The sequence below is a fragment of the Ostrea edulis genome, chromosome 9, assembly GCF_947568905.1.
Source record: "Ostrea edulis chromosome 9, xbOstEdul1.1, whole genome shotgun sequence".
NCBI lineage: Eukaryota > Metazoa > Mollusca > Bivalvia > Ostreida > Ostreidae > Ostrea > Ostrea edulis.
In genome coordinates, this window is record NC_079172.1 from 44820201 (window position 1) to 44837745 (window position 17545).

Below are 17545 nucleotides of genomic sequence, written 5' to 3' on the forward strand. Positions count from 1 at the left end.
GAACAAGGGTTGTTTCGGGTTCATTGACAAAATTTGTTTATATATATATATATATATATATATGTGTGTGTGTGTGTGTATATATATATAGTACGTTAAATAACTGTATCCCATTTCCATTCTCAACGACCGTGTAGCGTGTGACAGTGTGGCGAGAATCCCTCGAAAGCAAGTTTTATAGACTTGCCTAGATGGTCGAGCGGTCTAGTGCGCTGGTTACATGCTGCTAGGAGATTTGGTTCCGCAGGTCGTGAGTTCAACCCCGGATAGGGGCGGAAGTGGGTATCCAAATAAAGTGAAATTTTCTGTGCTTTATATTAAATAGTTCTTCACTTGGGGCAGTTATGCTCATTTAAGAGTTCATTGCTATTTCCGTGCTATATATAAAATATTTCGAATGCAATGTGTAACATGTATAACTGTATATATATATATATATATAATATATATATATATATATATATATATATATACCAGTAGTTAATTTGGTTCCTCTTTATACATCAAATAACCCAGATAAAACCACGGGTTACCGTTCCTGACTCGCTTCTGTCCAGGTATATATAACTGTACTTCCACGTCTATCGGATACTTTTCCCTCTCTGATTTCGTGTACATGGCGTATATAATATGCTGCTCTACATTCATGAGTCCTTGACTTAAATATCGCATCACAGCCTTTTTATATTGATCATGAAACTTTAGAATTACTTCTGGTTTACCCAGGAAGAGTCCACCGCCAATCCAATTCAAATTTCCTAAAATAATAGTACTAGCATTAGTTCTTTCCAAATCAGATTGGTAAACTTGAGTCACGCCAATGCTAGATTTATTAAAGTCGTCAGGAACCTCCATCCAAAATTTCCTCTCACTGTAAACAGTATCCCTGAAATATCCTACATCCAGCCAGCAGTAGAAATCTGTATCAAACGGATATTCATTCACAGCATTGGCGAGAACCTGCTGCTTACTATGGGTCAAACTTGTATATTCCGGGATAAACGTGTTCGGGTAATGGCGTGGGTATCCAGGAGTAGAATATATTTTCTTGATTTCAGGAATTATGTTAAAAGCCCATAAGACTGATCTATTAATATATACCACTTCTGTAAGATGAGAGACGTTTTTTCTTAGTGCTACAAATGAATCTACATAGGTCATATTATCTGTAAAGAACACTACGGGATTGTTCAGATACTGAAACGTCTTCAACCAAAATCTATAGTCGCCAGGTGTCCTTATTTGATCTACAGTTCCTTTAGCAAAACTTCCTATGTTAAACAATGCTGTAACAACTGTAAGACTTCTATTGGTACCCTTCATCAAGTACAGAAATTCTTCTGTTTTACTCTGAAAATAAAAAAAATCGAAATGTTAAATTACCACCAAAATTTAATTATACAGACGAGATGATCATCAGGAAATATACATATGTTCCTGATATCATTGAAATAAAGTTACATGTAGGACAGGGATAAACATATGTCATGCATTTCAGTAAAATGTTTCATATACTATTCCAGATGTAAATATAGAAATTACTGTGGTATAGTTATAACAAGAGGCTCACAAGCATTATCGGTCACCTGAGTACTTAAAAGTATTACTAGCCCCAAGGGCTACATGTATGTAATCTAGAAAAAATCCTGTTCTGCATATCCTAAGCTTAATTCTAATATTCAACAGCGGTATAAAACAAGATGTGTTTTTAATAGAAACATGTCCCCGAAAGTGATTATATTCTGATGAAAGTCTTTACATAATATGTTACAATAACACGGTATGACTAACTTTAACTCGTCCAAAAGTAAAAACCCTGGGATGACGAGTTTCAAAATTCTGATACGTCCTTTCCCGCTTTTTCCTAAATATGAATTTAGTTTTGCTAACGTATCAGCAAACTTAGAGAAGTCTTTCAAATGATGAAGACAATAATTACCATTATACATTTGGCCCCATCCTGGAACTAAAACCTTTATTTATCCCTGAGATCATGAAATGTAAGCTTTTTGGTAAAGAACGCGTCTTCTATTTTGGGTGATTGAGAAAAAGTTCCTATGGTTAAAAAACGACAGAAAATGCATTGGTTCTTCATATTTATTGCCAGTGCAAACAGATATTAGGTATTTTTACAAACTACGATCTTTCCTCGATCGATCGAGACCGGATTTAACGTCCTTGAAATATAAAAAGAAGACGAATGAAAATTTGAGTTAGCGATTTTGGGGATTCCGGATTGCTCCCTTGTGTAAATATAGAATAGAGAAGGTCAATTCGTGACGAGACCTTGTGCTTATTTGATAAAAAAAAAAAAGATTAACAAATACTTCCTCTTTTAAAATAGAAATTATAATTCTATTGAAATTGCAGGAAAACACATTCAATTTGATTACTGCAGTAATGTATTTATTCAATTGAAGAGGAAAAGCAAAGTAATATTATAGTGGTATGAATTTATTGTTTGGAATTAACCCTATGTCTGATTGCCAGCAAACTATGGATACTAATTATACAGGTGTATTTTGATAAGCTCACGTTCTTGTACTCTTCTTTAACAGATAGTCCCGTTGGAATCTGGGTTAGAATATGTTTCCATTACCATTTGTTTGTCGTAAGAGGGGATTATAAGGGCGGTCCTTCGGATGAGACCGCAAAAACCGAGGCCCCATGTCACAGCAGGTATGGCACAATAAAGATCCCTCCCTGCTTAAAGGTCATCTAGGCGTAGAGTATAGGTGCAAATTTTACAGCCCTTTACCGGCAATGAGTGAAAGATTCTCGAGCGGGACGTTTTACATTATACGACCAACCACCCAACCAACAGATAAAAAAGTAATTTCATCCTCAACCAGAGTTGAACCTACCTGAAGTGTCAAGTGATACCTTAGGGCGTTGAATGGTATAGACCGAAATATCATATCCTTAATCTCCTTATACTGATCGATGTTCCACACTGCAATGATGTTCATAAGGCAACACACCGCAACTATAACCAAGACTTTCCTCATTGCATGCAGTGAAGGGTACCTTCAATAAACATGTTATTGTAGTTCTTACCAATGTCGTAAAAGTCCACAACAAGGTACATGTATAAACATGGTGATTTTTTAAACATAAAAAATTCCCTCCGTTCTGACTGCGAAGCGCTCCCCCCCCCCTCTCTCTCTCAGGAATTCCCGAGTAATTTTGATCTTCACATGAATTAATTTTGAACATATTAGTCATTATCGTTAAAAAGCGCGGAATTGTTTTTAAAGTTTCAATCCTGTTTCGGAAGAAAGCGAATCCCTAGAAGTTAAAATTTGAAGACGAATGATAATGTTTTCTAATGGTGATTAATTGAACTGTTTCGGGTTTTTTTTTCTCTACATTATATAAAGAGCAAGTATCCAAAACAACTATATGTAGAACGTATTCGAGCATAATTAATGTTACAAGTATAGAATAATCAATGATAGTAGGCAGAAGACATCTCTATATGAAACATCTCCTTAAGGTACACGATATAAATACATGTAATGATGAAATCTATACAAAGAAATATTTGCATTTACATCATAGTCAATGATTGCATTAGTCATATATATTGTGAAATGACTCATGATATAGTGTAATATCGTAACAGAAATTGCACCTGTATGTAAAATTGAGAAAATATATGTGAATTAAGAAAACGTGTGTTCCACAAGGTTTTGGAGACAATCATGTTTATGAGATCTTTGGCGTAGGAGATAAAAATAAGTAAATTCTTGAAATGAACTGGAAGTCAAGTGATTATCAATTGGTAGCACATTGCCTAATAAGGCCAGGATATGGATGCGCGGTGTCCGGGAGTATAAATGGGAAGTGCGGAGTTATCCAGTAGTCAGCCGGAAATCTGCCCTCGTCTCTCATTGATATAAGTAAGCTCAATTACATACACTTAAGTGTTTTTTAAAGTTATAAATATCAAGTAAATAGTTTATTTTTTCCTAACGTATAATCATACATGTACGTACGGCATTTCGGTGCGTTCCCCGAACGTGTACTCGCCAAAACATCTAATTATACATGTATAAGGGGCATCTAAGGGGAATACAGGTAGTATTTTTAACTGTATTTTACTGTACAGTATAATGAAGAATTAATAAAGAATGAAAAAAAATCATAAAATTTCAGATTTCAAATTTTAAAGCGATTTTAACTCATTTGATTATCAAATGATGAGGAATTATTAATTACATTGGTATGATGAAGAAACATTTATGTACATTAATCAAGATTATTTGATACATATCAAATAGTCCACAATTAATTAAGAATGGCTAATATAGTTCGTACCGTTTACGAAATAAACCTGGTTCGAACTATCTTGCCTCTTACAATTCCGCCTAACGGGGAACGAGTTAACTTTTCATTGTGCTCAAACCTTAGATTCAACACATGAAAAATGATTAATGACAATCCATTGCCATCGAGCTAATTTATTAACATCGTGCAATCGTATACGCAGCCAAACAATCTTTTACCAGTGCAGCAACAGGATAAAGCCAAAAAAAAGAAAAAAAAAGGGACAGATAGAAGCAATACCGATCGATTGGTTTTAAATTTGTTTTGTCCATGGTAAGATAACGAACTGTGACCTATCTAATTCCTATAAGCAATACAATAAAACATCTCTTCCATTAATGGAATCGTCACCACTGTCGGCGATGGGTTGCTAAACTTTGACCTGAGTTAGGCGTTTTCTCGGCCACTTAGCGGGGAGCCTCAGCCTCAGCGATTTTTATCGTGCCACCTGTGACTCGGACTCGCGGTTTAATTTGACGGCCTATTACAACTGCGATGGGTGATGTGGACCTTTCTATCCTGGATCCCCACGGGACTTGAGTCCGAGACTAGGAGGGCAAGGCAGTGGAGCACGGCAACGTTATGGTCACACACACCCCTTCTTTCAAATGCAGGAGGTGCCCATTCAGCCGGTGATGGAGGTTTAATCCTGGGGGAACGCTACTCGCATTTCTCAAGGTCAACCTGAATAGAATCGTCACCACTGTCGGCGATGGGTTTCCAAATTTTGGCCTGTGCTCGGCCGCTTTGCGGGGAGCGATTTTTATCGTGCCACCACACACGGACCTTTCTAACCGGGATCTCCACGGGACTGGAGCTCGAGACAAGGACGGTATACCAGCCAGGCAGTGAAGCACGACAACCCCTGAAGGCAGGAGGTACCTATTCAGCCGGCGATAGTCGTCTAATCCCTGATGAAGGCTACCATCCCTTCTCAAGGTCAACATGGTGAGTCGCTGCATTTATTTGATATTTCTTAATATTCACTTAGTTCAAATTCTACCGGCTGTCGTAAAGCACTCGCACAACATAGCCCATAGGGCGATACCATACTCGGACTTAGTTTCTGTATGTATCTTCTGGCAGCTGCCATATGTAAATTCATATCCTGGTCATGTCCTACACCACTTAATATACCTAGCATTGCCGGTGCTCTATTATTATGTATCCCAATGGCAAACATATGGCACAATTTTGATTGTATCTATTTGGCCAAAATGCCATTCATGATTCAAGGTACTTGGTTAACGTAGGTTTCATGACCTTTCATAGGCATGGCTAGCGAGTCGGTCAAGCAAAGGGCACCAGATAGTCAGATCATGCTACAAATTCCAAGGCTTGCTTACTCTTAATTCGTCCTATTCTGTAATCAGTTTATTATGTCGCGTTACTTGTATTTATTCATTTACATGTCATACACTGATGAACCTGGATAACGTTCAGGTATACCTGATCGTGCCATGTCGGCAATACTCGGCATTGCATAGACCAGGGGCTCGGACCTCAACCTACCACGAGGTTCATTTGCAATGTGGCCAACCACTACATTATCTCGCTAGGTTTACTTGCTAGGCATTATTGGGCCCAAGTTTCAGGGTAGGCATTGCTATTCACGGCCACAGGGGTTCACGGGTTTTTATAATCCGAGATTCCTCTGACTCTTACCCCCGCTTTTATATTTGACATGTGCGGGGGAGAGTCAGAGCGGACTCCATATTGAAAAGTGGGAATTCAGCGACACCAGCTGGTGTCGCTGCTTTACCTACCTCTTACAACTTTATTTCGCGGATCTATCTTCCAAGACGTGAGAATTCAGTTATCGGAAGATTATTCTACAAATACATAATGATTAATACGATGCTATCGCCGTTTAAACGGCCCTAACACCGACAAATGGAGCATCACTTGAATTAGGTCGCCGCCTCGCCATTTGATTTCTTTGTGCATGACGTCAGCACATGTAAACACAAAATTCCATCGTTTAAACGGCGATAGCATCGTATTAATCATGATGTATTTGTAGAATAATCTTCCGATAACTGAATTCTCACGTCTTGGAAGATAGATCCGCGAAATAAAGTTGTAAGAGGTAGGTAAAGCAGCGACACCAGCTTCAGCTGGTGTCGCTGAATTCCCACTTTTCAATATGGAGTCCGCTCTGACTCTCCCCCGCAGAAGTCACAAAATAAAAGCGGGGTTAAGAGTCAGAGGAATCTCGGATTAGGGTTTTTACTACGCACGATCACAATTTTAGGTACCAAGGACCTCACCGGTCAATTTATGCAGAGTTATTAACTTCATAGTACTTATCTATTTTAACATCCCTATGCAATTACGTGGTATTCTTGCTATTTCAGCAATTTGCCTCTTTTTATTTTATGTAGTTTACAGATGATTCCGACAACGTACGTGACGTGGAGCGCCATATGCTATTTCGTACACACGTTTCAGGTTTGTGCTAGAACCAGCATCACAGCGTACGAGTCGCAGTATATTCTCACCTTGTCGTTCTTTGGATATTTAGCAATTTCCATAGCACAGAGACCCTAGTTCCATATCATTAGTTGCATTTAATTGCAGTTTTTGTTTCCTAATTGTCCACAATCTCAATTTAAATTCGGACTTGCAGATTGTTGATCGGTTCGTTGTTGTTTATTCTCAATGTCATGCCTAACCAAAAGTTATTGTTTGGTTAACTTTAAGTCAGTCACACTCCATTCCATTTTCATGTAAATAATTGACTGGTTTTGTCTCGGATGTATTCGGCGTTGAATTTTTTCCATAATTCATTCAATAGGCATTTATTGGAGTTTGTATGGTTTCAGCAGTCGAGAAACCACGTCAGGAAGTGTCATGTTTTGTTATTCAACTTTTTCCGAGGAGGCGTGGCTTTGAGGGTAGAGACTTAGGGGTGTTAATGGGCTGGGTAAATTTCGTATTTTGGTTCCAGTAATCGGTCTTAATTTTAATTCTTAGCTGAGTTTGGGTTAATTCTCACTGGCTCTGAAACGTTTGGATTAGTTTGACGAATTTATGAGGAATTTCTGGTCGAAAAAGTTTGATCCATTACAGTTTATTGTTTTATCTTAGGAATCGTCGAAAGTGGTTTTAGCAATGTGCCATTCTGCTATCATTACCTTAGTTTTTACGGAAATATTTGGGACTTGTAGTTAGATCTTTTTTGACGGAATTCAGACTTCAAAATTATTCTAGAATTTTCTGCTGAAACTCTTCAGAATCAATCGGAATCCTTTAGAGGTATACCAGTTTCAGTTATGGGGCGTAATTTTCCTCCAGTAGGACTGGGAGATGGTTTGCTATATTGGTGTTAGGAAATTTTGTCCAATTTTTACTTTCCATCAGAGCTGACAAGTCTTATAGACCGCCTGAACTGCGACCACTTTGTTGTTAATCTTACGTCACCTTTGAGATTACACATTTTGAAATGGTCATTTCAGAATTCAGTCTAATTTTGGTCAGGAATCCTGAAGTTTTAGCTATTCCCTTGAAAAATCCAGGAAATTCAAATAATTTACAACTTTCATAATCACTATCAAAATGCGTCAATTTGGTGATACCAGTGACCTCTTGGTTAAGTCACCATTGCTTGAGAGTACGCAAGGGGGTTCGAATGGGGTAGCATAGAGATAAACGCTCTCCCATTGTGCCTCCAGGGGGCCTGGGTCACGGACAAGAGTGCACGTCGCCCACCCCGCAGAATTGAGATGACCTTGTTGTTAATTTATTACCTTCAAGGTTACACTTTTTGCAATGATCAACTTCAGAATTACTGGTCGGAAATCCTGAAAGATTTAAATATTCCCACGAAAATTACAGGAAATGCAGGTAATCTTCAAGTTGAGAGCGATTACCGAAATGTGTCAATTTGGTGATAACTTGGTCTTAGTAACCATTGCTTGAGAGTGCACAGGGGCCCCTGTTCGGAGAGGGGAGCGTAGAGATAAATGATCTCCCCTCACGCCTGCGGGCCCTGGGCGACGACGAGGGTGCACGTCTCCCACCCCACTGTTTAAGTGCCTCCAATTTCAAGTATGCACGAAAAAGAAAAAAAAACAAAAAACCAACAACAACAAAACATACAAACATCAATTTTTGTGGGGGACATTGTTCCAATGTCTTTGGCGGACTGGGGAGTGCGTTGGGGTAGTTGATCACTAATTCTGCGCCAAAACCGGCTCTCCTCCCACCTACTACTAAAGCAGGGGGCAGGTACTTCACGTGTACCCTCCAGACGACCATTAAACTAGGTCAAGGGTCAGTGGATATTCATAGAAAATACTAGTAATTTCTTGCATAAGTTGCTAAAGTTTAATTCGTGGGGCTCTCAGCTAGTTCATAGCTGGGGCCACATCCACCTCCTACTAAGGGAGGGGATGCTACAGGCTGGTGCATGTTGCGACAACTGTAGGAGGGTCTACAAGCTTGCTCCGCACTTGCTAATTAAACCAGGTAGCACGCAGGAGACCGGTGAGATGCGCAGAGATCTCTACCTCCCTTAGAATGTGGGGACTCGTTCAGGTTCGGACACCTGTGTCCACATAGGGCCCCCTGTGTTGCCCCTACTTTGGTAGTCAAACTGGCACACTGGCCGCCTCCCCAGTTCCCCACTAAAAGTTTGCATGCGACCCTTTCCACCATATATGTAAATTTGCATCCTGTTTCTGATCCAATTAATAAATATTAAACTTGTATCACTCTTGTTATTGCAGCTGCTAAGCAGACTATGAGGGATTACAGGGCAGTCAGTTAAGCTTCGACACACCTACTGGTCTATTCAGATATATTAGGTTAAGGTCACTATTCAATTCGGGCAGTGGGTCAGATGTCTTGCGGCCGGTTGTGCTGTATATTAAGTTTATTTTAGCACAATGGCTTCACTAGGTAAATTTAACATACCCTAGGTCAGGTCATGGTCATAAAGCCAATTCTTTTATTAATAACGTTACAGGGCTTTCTGAATTATGTGATGCATTAGAAAATGACTTAAATGTTTATTTGAGATTATTTGTTCTACAGTATGCAGAGGACACAATATCATTCTCAGAATGACCAATAGAACTTCAGTATCAATTAGATGTGTTTCATAAATATTGTAAAACATTGTAAAGGTCAACAGTAATAAGTCCAAATTTCTTATGTTTGGAAAATGTACTTCCACTTCCAACACAGGTTTGAAAGGGACATGGACAAGTTTTCATCAGTTTTATTTTTCCATTTTTATTGTTTACAATGCATAACTAAAGTATTTCTAATGATCAACCAAAATATTAATATCAGTTGTTGGGAAACAAACGAGAAACAGCACTCACAATTTTTCAATATGTAAACAAGGTTCGTGCCATGTTTTTGTTTACATGTAGATTGCATAATAGGAAATACATGTAGCATGTTTAAAGCAAAATGAGATGTGCTAAACAGTAGACACTATTTAATTATGTTCTGAATTAACTTGTAAATTGAAAAAAATCTCCTTTAAACGAAACGTTTACTAGTATATTTAACATATGTAAACAAAACATGGCAGGAGCCATGTTCACATAACAAAGACTTGTAAGCTCTGTATCTCCCATGTACCTCAACAACTGATATCAAAATCTTTGCTTACCATGAGAAATATCTTAGTTTAGCATTCTTGACATTGAAAATGGAAAAATAAAATTTGAAACTTTTCTGCTCAAATCGTGTGGACCATGCCCTTTGATACCATGGGTCCGGTGGGCTGGGAAGTTTGAATTTGCAATTAAGTATACGAAATATTGGACTCATATGTCACTGTTATAAAGAAATAATAACAAAGCAAAACGCATAGCGATTTTTAAACATTAAACATAAATAAAAGAAGCCCAAGAGACCTAGAACGCTCACTTGATGAATATGGTACAATTTGTAAATTAAACAAGTTTTGTATACAAGAGATATACAGTGTATTAGATGATAATAGTACTCTGCAATATTAATGAAATATCATTAGAATATTGGTGCCATTTATGAATTCATGCTTAAAGATGATGATCAGCACTTTCTTTGCCCTCTTTTCCGTCATTTAAATGGTGATCTTAATGATTTTTAATTATTTTTTTTTGAAAATTAGATTATTTTTTTTATCATTGAAATTTTGTAGTTTGTGAATACATGATCAAAGATTATGATTGACACCTTCATTAAATAGTGATCACCCTTTCCCTTCTTAAATAGTGATCTTAATGATTTGAATTTTCAGAGTAGTTAAAATTATGCATTATCATTCCACTTTTGGTGCCAGATTATGATTGGCGCACTAATTTGAACCCCTATCCTTCAGTTTAATTACGTTAACTGACCCCCACTAGATATTCTGTTATATAACTTCGTCATTTTCAAAATAAATGACATTTTTTCAATTCACATCACTGTCCTGTTTTCACTGCCTTTATCAAGTAACAAGCAAAGGCTACTTGACAAGTCATATTAACTAAGGAACATAAATATAAATGGTTTTTTTTTAAGGAAAGGCCCACAGGGGTTTTAAATCTTATGCACGATGTATAAAATAAAAGTTGAAACTGGTTCCGGATTAAAAACCATCTAAATTTATAAATGCGTTTATCAAATAGATACATGTAGTTCATACAGGATTGAAACAAAACAACAAATGCATATCTATTTGTGAATATCTTATCGTTGTAAAATAGCTTTGTCGGAGATCGCTTTAACTTTAAAGATAATGAACTGAAATAAAATTTTACCAAAATGTGATTTGTAATTAGTTTACGGATTCATCATGTTGAATCGCGATACCAAACACACCGACAATTCGGTATCATTACAGAGCAGTATGTTAAATGTGTATGACTTCGGTTTGATCGGTTTTATACTTTTAATTGTTTTTCATCATCACAAAACAGACCATGTGTGAATAATTCTATACAAATTGTATGTTCAATCAGTGTTACCTACGATAATAGTGATAAAGTTCTATATGAAATGCAGGAAAATATACGAGTGTTCAGATGTTGCAATTTTGAACTCAGTTGTTATGAACACATAATCACAGAAAATAGACCCATTTTCTCGCAACACCATGAAAAAACATAAACAGTCTTAAATATCAATGGGAAATAACAGCTTTGTTAAAAATAAGCATCCAAAATTTGAAGTTTTACTCAAAGTTCTTTTGTTCAGCTTGATAAGCATCTTTGAGATTGAGATTTTTACATCCCCGTATTGTGTGTGGTTGGTTTCGAGCAAACCGCAAGCACCATAACATGGAAGCTATGTGAGCACAGCAACTGACAGTGCTAGAACCCACTTTACAACCATCAGGATATTGGATTGTTATTGTTATCTCCCTTCTCTATCCAGCAGGTGTATCTTTTAGCGGAGACATGGCAAGACTGTAATCGAGCATGAATAAGATTGGATAGGTTTTTATTTTCATTTACAAATATTTCATAGGTGCCTTTCGGGCTAATGTGCTCATTCACATAGTTTATTGCCCGTTTCAGTTGATAAATACCAAATGTTATCCCTCTTAAAAATTCCTCAGACAAAGTAGGAAAATCAATAGGCGCATCAGAGCTTTCAGAATATACTTCGCCATATTTCTCTTTTGTTACATGCATGTTTGTTTCACGTTGTTGAACAATATTTGACTTTACCTTCATGTTTAACATTTGTCTTGCAAAATTTTCATCTGTTGGTGTATCGGTTGCAAGACGGGGTCTATGTATTGATGAGAGCAGCACTTATGTTTACATAGTGTCCTATAAATGGTAACTTGAGTTTTGTCACTACGTTTGCTAAACAGCCTGCCATTGGCAGACTCAATCACCCAACGTCACTTTGTAACCAATCTAGAGCTGTTAACCTCATCTGTACTATGTTGTTTTTGTGACTTGTTTAAGAAAGCTGGTATTTCCAATTGATATCCGAAACTGTTTATCACATCAACAGCATCTCGGAATCCACGATCAAGAATTAATAAATCTCGAACATGTAACCAATCAACAATTCCATTGGTATTATTTTTAAGCATACTAGATAGGATTTTGGCGTCATTGTTTCCCCGTCAGCAACTATACAAAACGGATGATGTACCCACTGGTGCTAGTAATCACCATAGGCTTAACAAGGTCTATCTATGATCAGAATGGCGGTGTTGTCTACCCAGTCAAAAAATAGTTCCTTAGCAAATATAACTGTGTGTTTTCATTGGTATCTTCACGCGATATATGGGAGAATCCGAGGTGTAGGTGCACAAAATCTGCTAAAAATGCTTTTCTGGCTAATGCAATGATATGTGTGACTTGGTTCTCGTTATAAGCAAATAGTGAAGCAAGAATAGAATGTTACATGCCTATACGGAGCTTAGTCAACAAGAGAGCTGCGGCATCGCGAGTAGAACGCATTGGTGTGGGACTGAAAGATTGTAAGCGGGTAACAAGATCTTCAAATTTGTGAATACGTCAATCTGGTTGAGCTCAGGTAGGCATCATCGGATAAACTTGAGGGGTTTTCAAATTCCAGTTTTTTTGTAGAAGAAATTAACATTCTGTTTCAAACATCGTTCATAATGCTAGTTATTTCAGTTGGATTTAATTCCGTTGACGTTTTCCTTAATTTTGTCAAATCAATATGACTCCACTTTCGCAAGTGATTATTTTGTAGATGTATAATGCAACATTTTACACCATAAGGAACTAGAACTCCTTGCGATGTAAAAATGTCTAACCTTGCCTCATTTGGAATAATTCATTGGAATTTAGAGGATTTTCTACAGATAACAAAGAGCCAATGGAAATAATTAGAAGTTCAATACTGTTATTTGATACAAGAATTCCATGTTCTACGTGTTCTGCCCTGCTAGTTATATCTCCATATCTTGACCTACTGACACCCGGATACCCCACCACCTTCCCTTCATTTGAACGTTATTGGTTCCCTTTTCAAAAATACTGACCCGCGTCCACTTTATCTCATCTACAAGTACGTTTGAGGTACAGTCGGCCGTAGACGTACCTACATTTATGTACATACGTATAAACCGGTCCCCTCTGTGTAATATCAGAAGATATTCCCATTTCTCCTATTTGAGAACCATCTATTGATTCATTGCCCCCTTTGTCTCGGAACAGTTTTCTCCTGCATTTATCGCAGATAAAATCACCTACCCCACACCTTTACCCTGTGAAACAATTTATCCTTTTTTTTTTGAAGAACCCCACCAACAAACGAACCTTTTGTTGGTGGAGTTTTTTGACAACAACCACAACAAATCTTGTATGGTATCGTCAGTTAAAATGATACCTGTGTTCGTTCTATACATTGAATAGAAACCCGATTTCTCATTTCATTTGATAATGAAAAAAAAAAACCCCTGTCGTTAAGTATAATAATTCTTGAACGAATACTAACAAATAAATAAATAAACCATCACCGTAGATGGGGCTCGAACTCGCGCAAAAAGGTCCTACATTTCCACGCTACCTATTGCGCAACGGGAGAACAAGCTCTTGCATATCGAATCGGTTGAGAGTCATAAACACGATATGCAGAAGATAAATGGAATATTGCTACATTAAAACGGAAAGTTGACGATGGAGAAGCTGAAGTCATCACTTTGGCATAAAGTTGGGTTGTTACTTTGTCGTTAATATCAATTTTCAATAAAATATCTAAGTATGAAGCAGAGGTGAAGGGACTCTGTGGTGTTTTATTTCGAGTTCACTGGGACATAGCAAATCGATATATAAATGAAAATGATTATTGTGTATTCCTTAAAGGAGTTCGTTATCTTACCTTTCATAGGAGCTTTTGAATAAATTTTGCCTCCTAAGAATATAAAAATAGGTTAGCTAATTAATGAGAACATTGTGTGCTCATGGTATTTACATTAATGAGTGGAAGGGGGGATTGGTGATCACCAAAGTCTACAAAGGTATTATCTCTGTGGAACTCCAGCATTCCCGCATGTTTTTGATATCAAGTTCAGAGTACGTAAGCGTAGAAACAGAGTGGTGTTTAAGGTAATTCCACCCCTCTAGAATTATAAGTTCAATCTTATATTTGATTCTTGATTTTTCAAATAATATACATGTATCTTAGTGACTTATAAAAATGATAAAATAAGTATGTTGCGGTATTAATATTTTTTTTTTATCAATTAGCACACATATACACCTGTTAACAACGTCAGAAAATTGCAATTTTCCTTAAACAGCATTATCAAAATTTCACAAAAACTAGTTAAAGCGATATAATAGTGCGTTCACAACAATTTCATGAAACTGTTTCTTTAAAAAATGTGACAGAGTTGTTGCCCTTGGATTCAATAATTTGAAACTTATATACAAGTTAGATTACAGAAATAGTTTATGGTTAACAAGAATTTTTACAACAACTATTGAAAAATACTCCAACAATATTTATGTTCCTGTCATGCATAAATCTTATCAAATCATTGACTTGCGAAATCTTATGACGTCGCAGGAGAGTATAAATACGTTAACAAAGCAATTTCTTAAATGACTAATCACGAGATATGATTATATTTCTTTTATACGCCCGTCATTAGACGGGACGTATTATATGTATGTAATGGCGCTGTCCGTCCGTCCGTCCGAGATGTTTTCCTAATCTTTTTCCGTAACAGATGCATGTACATGTACGACTTTGAAATTTGGTCACAATTTTCCCCTCACGAATTGTAAAAGTGAGTTTGCATTTCAGATGGATTGGTCCATCTTTGACCTACTTTAGGGGTATAAATATTTCAAACAGTTTTCCGGACTTTTGTTTGTTATAGATACAAACATTGCCCTGAAATTTAGTCACAGGCTTCCTCTTGGAGGAGCACATGTTCACTTTGCATTTCAGCTGGATTGGTGGACTATGACCTACTTTTGGGTTAAAAGTAGGTAAAAAAGTTTTTGGGCTTACTTCAAATGGATAGAGATATTGCCCTAAAATTTAGTCACAGGCTTTCTCTTGGAGGAATACAAGTTCAGTCTGCGCATGTCAGCTGGATTGTCCCATCCTTGATATACTTTTGATCAAACACTTTTCCGGGCTTTTTCATTATGGATACAAATTGTCCTGAAATATAGTTACAGGCTTCCTCTTGGAGGATTAGAAGTTCAGATTGCATTTCAGCTGGATTGGTCCGTTCTTGACCTACTTTAGGACTAAAAATAGGTCAAACACTTTTCCAGGCTCATTTGTATTATAGATGTATACAGATATTGCCCTGAAATTTAGTCACAGGCTGTGATGGGCAACATCCATAATCGTAGAATTCAGTCTATATTCTGGTGTTGAAAAATCCAAGTGTGGACTACTTATGGTTTCTTTTAATGTATTCAAAACTCTCAATGGAACAGAGTAGTTTTAAGCGAATATTATGTGGACCTAATTATCTGTTGGCGTAAGGTAAGTGAATCAAGTGTGGTATCGTGTATACTTGGTCTTTTATACAATGTATGAACGATGTCCACGACTGATTTACATGACTGCGTTACATCGGATTTGTTTACTACCCAGGAAAGATTAATCTTTAGGTTTTATACCATCGAAAAGAGCATACACATACATGTATCGTTTGAGTACGGTATGGTGGATGGCAGATTACTCTAAGATAGTAAGATTATTGTTTTCTTGTACATTACATAATAGGATGTATGTCATTGTAAAGTGGACGTGGGATGACTCTCCGATTGATTATATATTGTTTAATGTCCCTCTCGAGAATTTTTCATTCATATGGAGACATTGACTCTCCGACCCATGCTTTATAATTGTAAGGGACATATGAAATGTATAGCTTTGTATGACTGTTGTGTTTTATACAGTGATATTTGTAGAATTTTTTTTTTTAAATTAGCTATTGATCTTAATTATAGTCTTTTATTTGGGTGATTTTAACGATAATGCCATACTGTCCTTGAATTTCATTTAATTGTGTTTTATTCCTCTTCTTACCCTTGTAAAGCGCATTAAAGTGATTTATTTTATATGAGGCGCTATATAAATTGTATTATTACTATTATCATTATATTTATAGAAGAGGTGAAGTGCTGGTATTATAAGTGTACACCAGTCTTGGATGCTGCATAACTGAGCCTCGATTAATACTACCAGGGTTATATATACACACAGCCATGTTCCTGGGGCAAAATGGCACATACCCCGAGCTGAATATATCAAGATAAACTCAATATGTAAACTTTTATGAGATATGATATATCTGTGTTTAAAAGGTATATCTATAGTATATAGATGGTCCTGAAGGTAACCAGTTCGAAGATGTGAAGTCGATATGGTGTCAATATAATGGTTTTGCCTTCCGTTCTTTACCAGTTGTAATGATAGTGAGCCATTTCCTTATGGATACGATGTACAGTAGTTGTAAACAGTTCGCATACAAATCTTTGTGCATTAGTAAATGTTGTTCATTGGTATTTATCAGGTTATATTTTACAAACTCCTACACACTCGTTAATAAGTATGTAAATCTGAAATTATCCAAACAGCAAGAACTCACAAACGAAGAGGAAAGGAGGACAGACAGCAAAAAATAGTAACAATACTCTGGATGCATAGCTTTATACAAAACGATAATCTTACACTTTTAAAGAAATCCATGGAGATGTACCTCAAGCAACATTGAGCGGCACAGAATTATGGTGGCCGACCTTCAAACAAGCGTTCCAAATGTGAAGTATGTTGATGACACCACCTTATCCGAAATATGTGTAAAAGAAGAACCACCAGAGTAATAACAAACAGCTGACAAGATCATATAGTGGTCCAAGAGAAATCATCTCTACATTAATACATCCAAAACCATAGAACGTATGATCTCATTTGTATTGGTAAGAAGCAGAATATTCCTCATCTGATCATGGAGGGTGAAGAAATTGAACGAGTAAACCAAATTACACGGTGTTATCATTAGCGGCAACATAAAATGGAATGGTCATGTACAACATATTGTGGACAAAGCCTCCAAACGTCTTTTTATCAGCGCCATTCAAACTATGCAGGTTTAAGTGAAAAAGAACTGATCTGAGTGTACATTTAGCACAATAAATTCAAAAGAGGGCACTGCAAATAATCAAACAAAGGATGTTCATATCAAACTGCCAGACCTCCATCTAGAATATGCAAGGTGAAGATAACGAACAGTGATCAATCTCATAACTCCTACAAGCAATACAAA

General features: G+C 36.9%; 1 protein-coding gene across 1 annotated transcript in view; it reads right to left on the reverse strand.

The window, feature by feature from the left end:
- Positions 1-480: 480 nt before the first annotated feature.
- Positions 481-17545, reverse strand: part of LOC125677994 (uncharacterized) — a 27334-nt gene continuing 10269 nt past the window's right edge. The window contains exons 2-3 of the mRNA XM_056150752.1: positions 2865-3027; positions 481-1350 (exon numbers count right to left, since the gene is read on the reverse strand). Of these exons, the coding sequence (XP_056006727.1) occupies positions 481-1350; positions 2865-3027 (1033 nt within the window). The remainder of the gene's footprint in view (positions 1351-2864; positions 3028-17545) is intronic.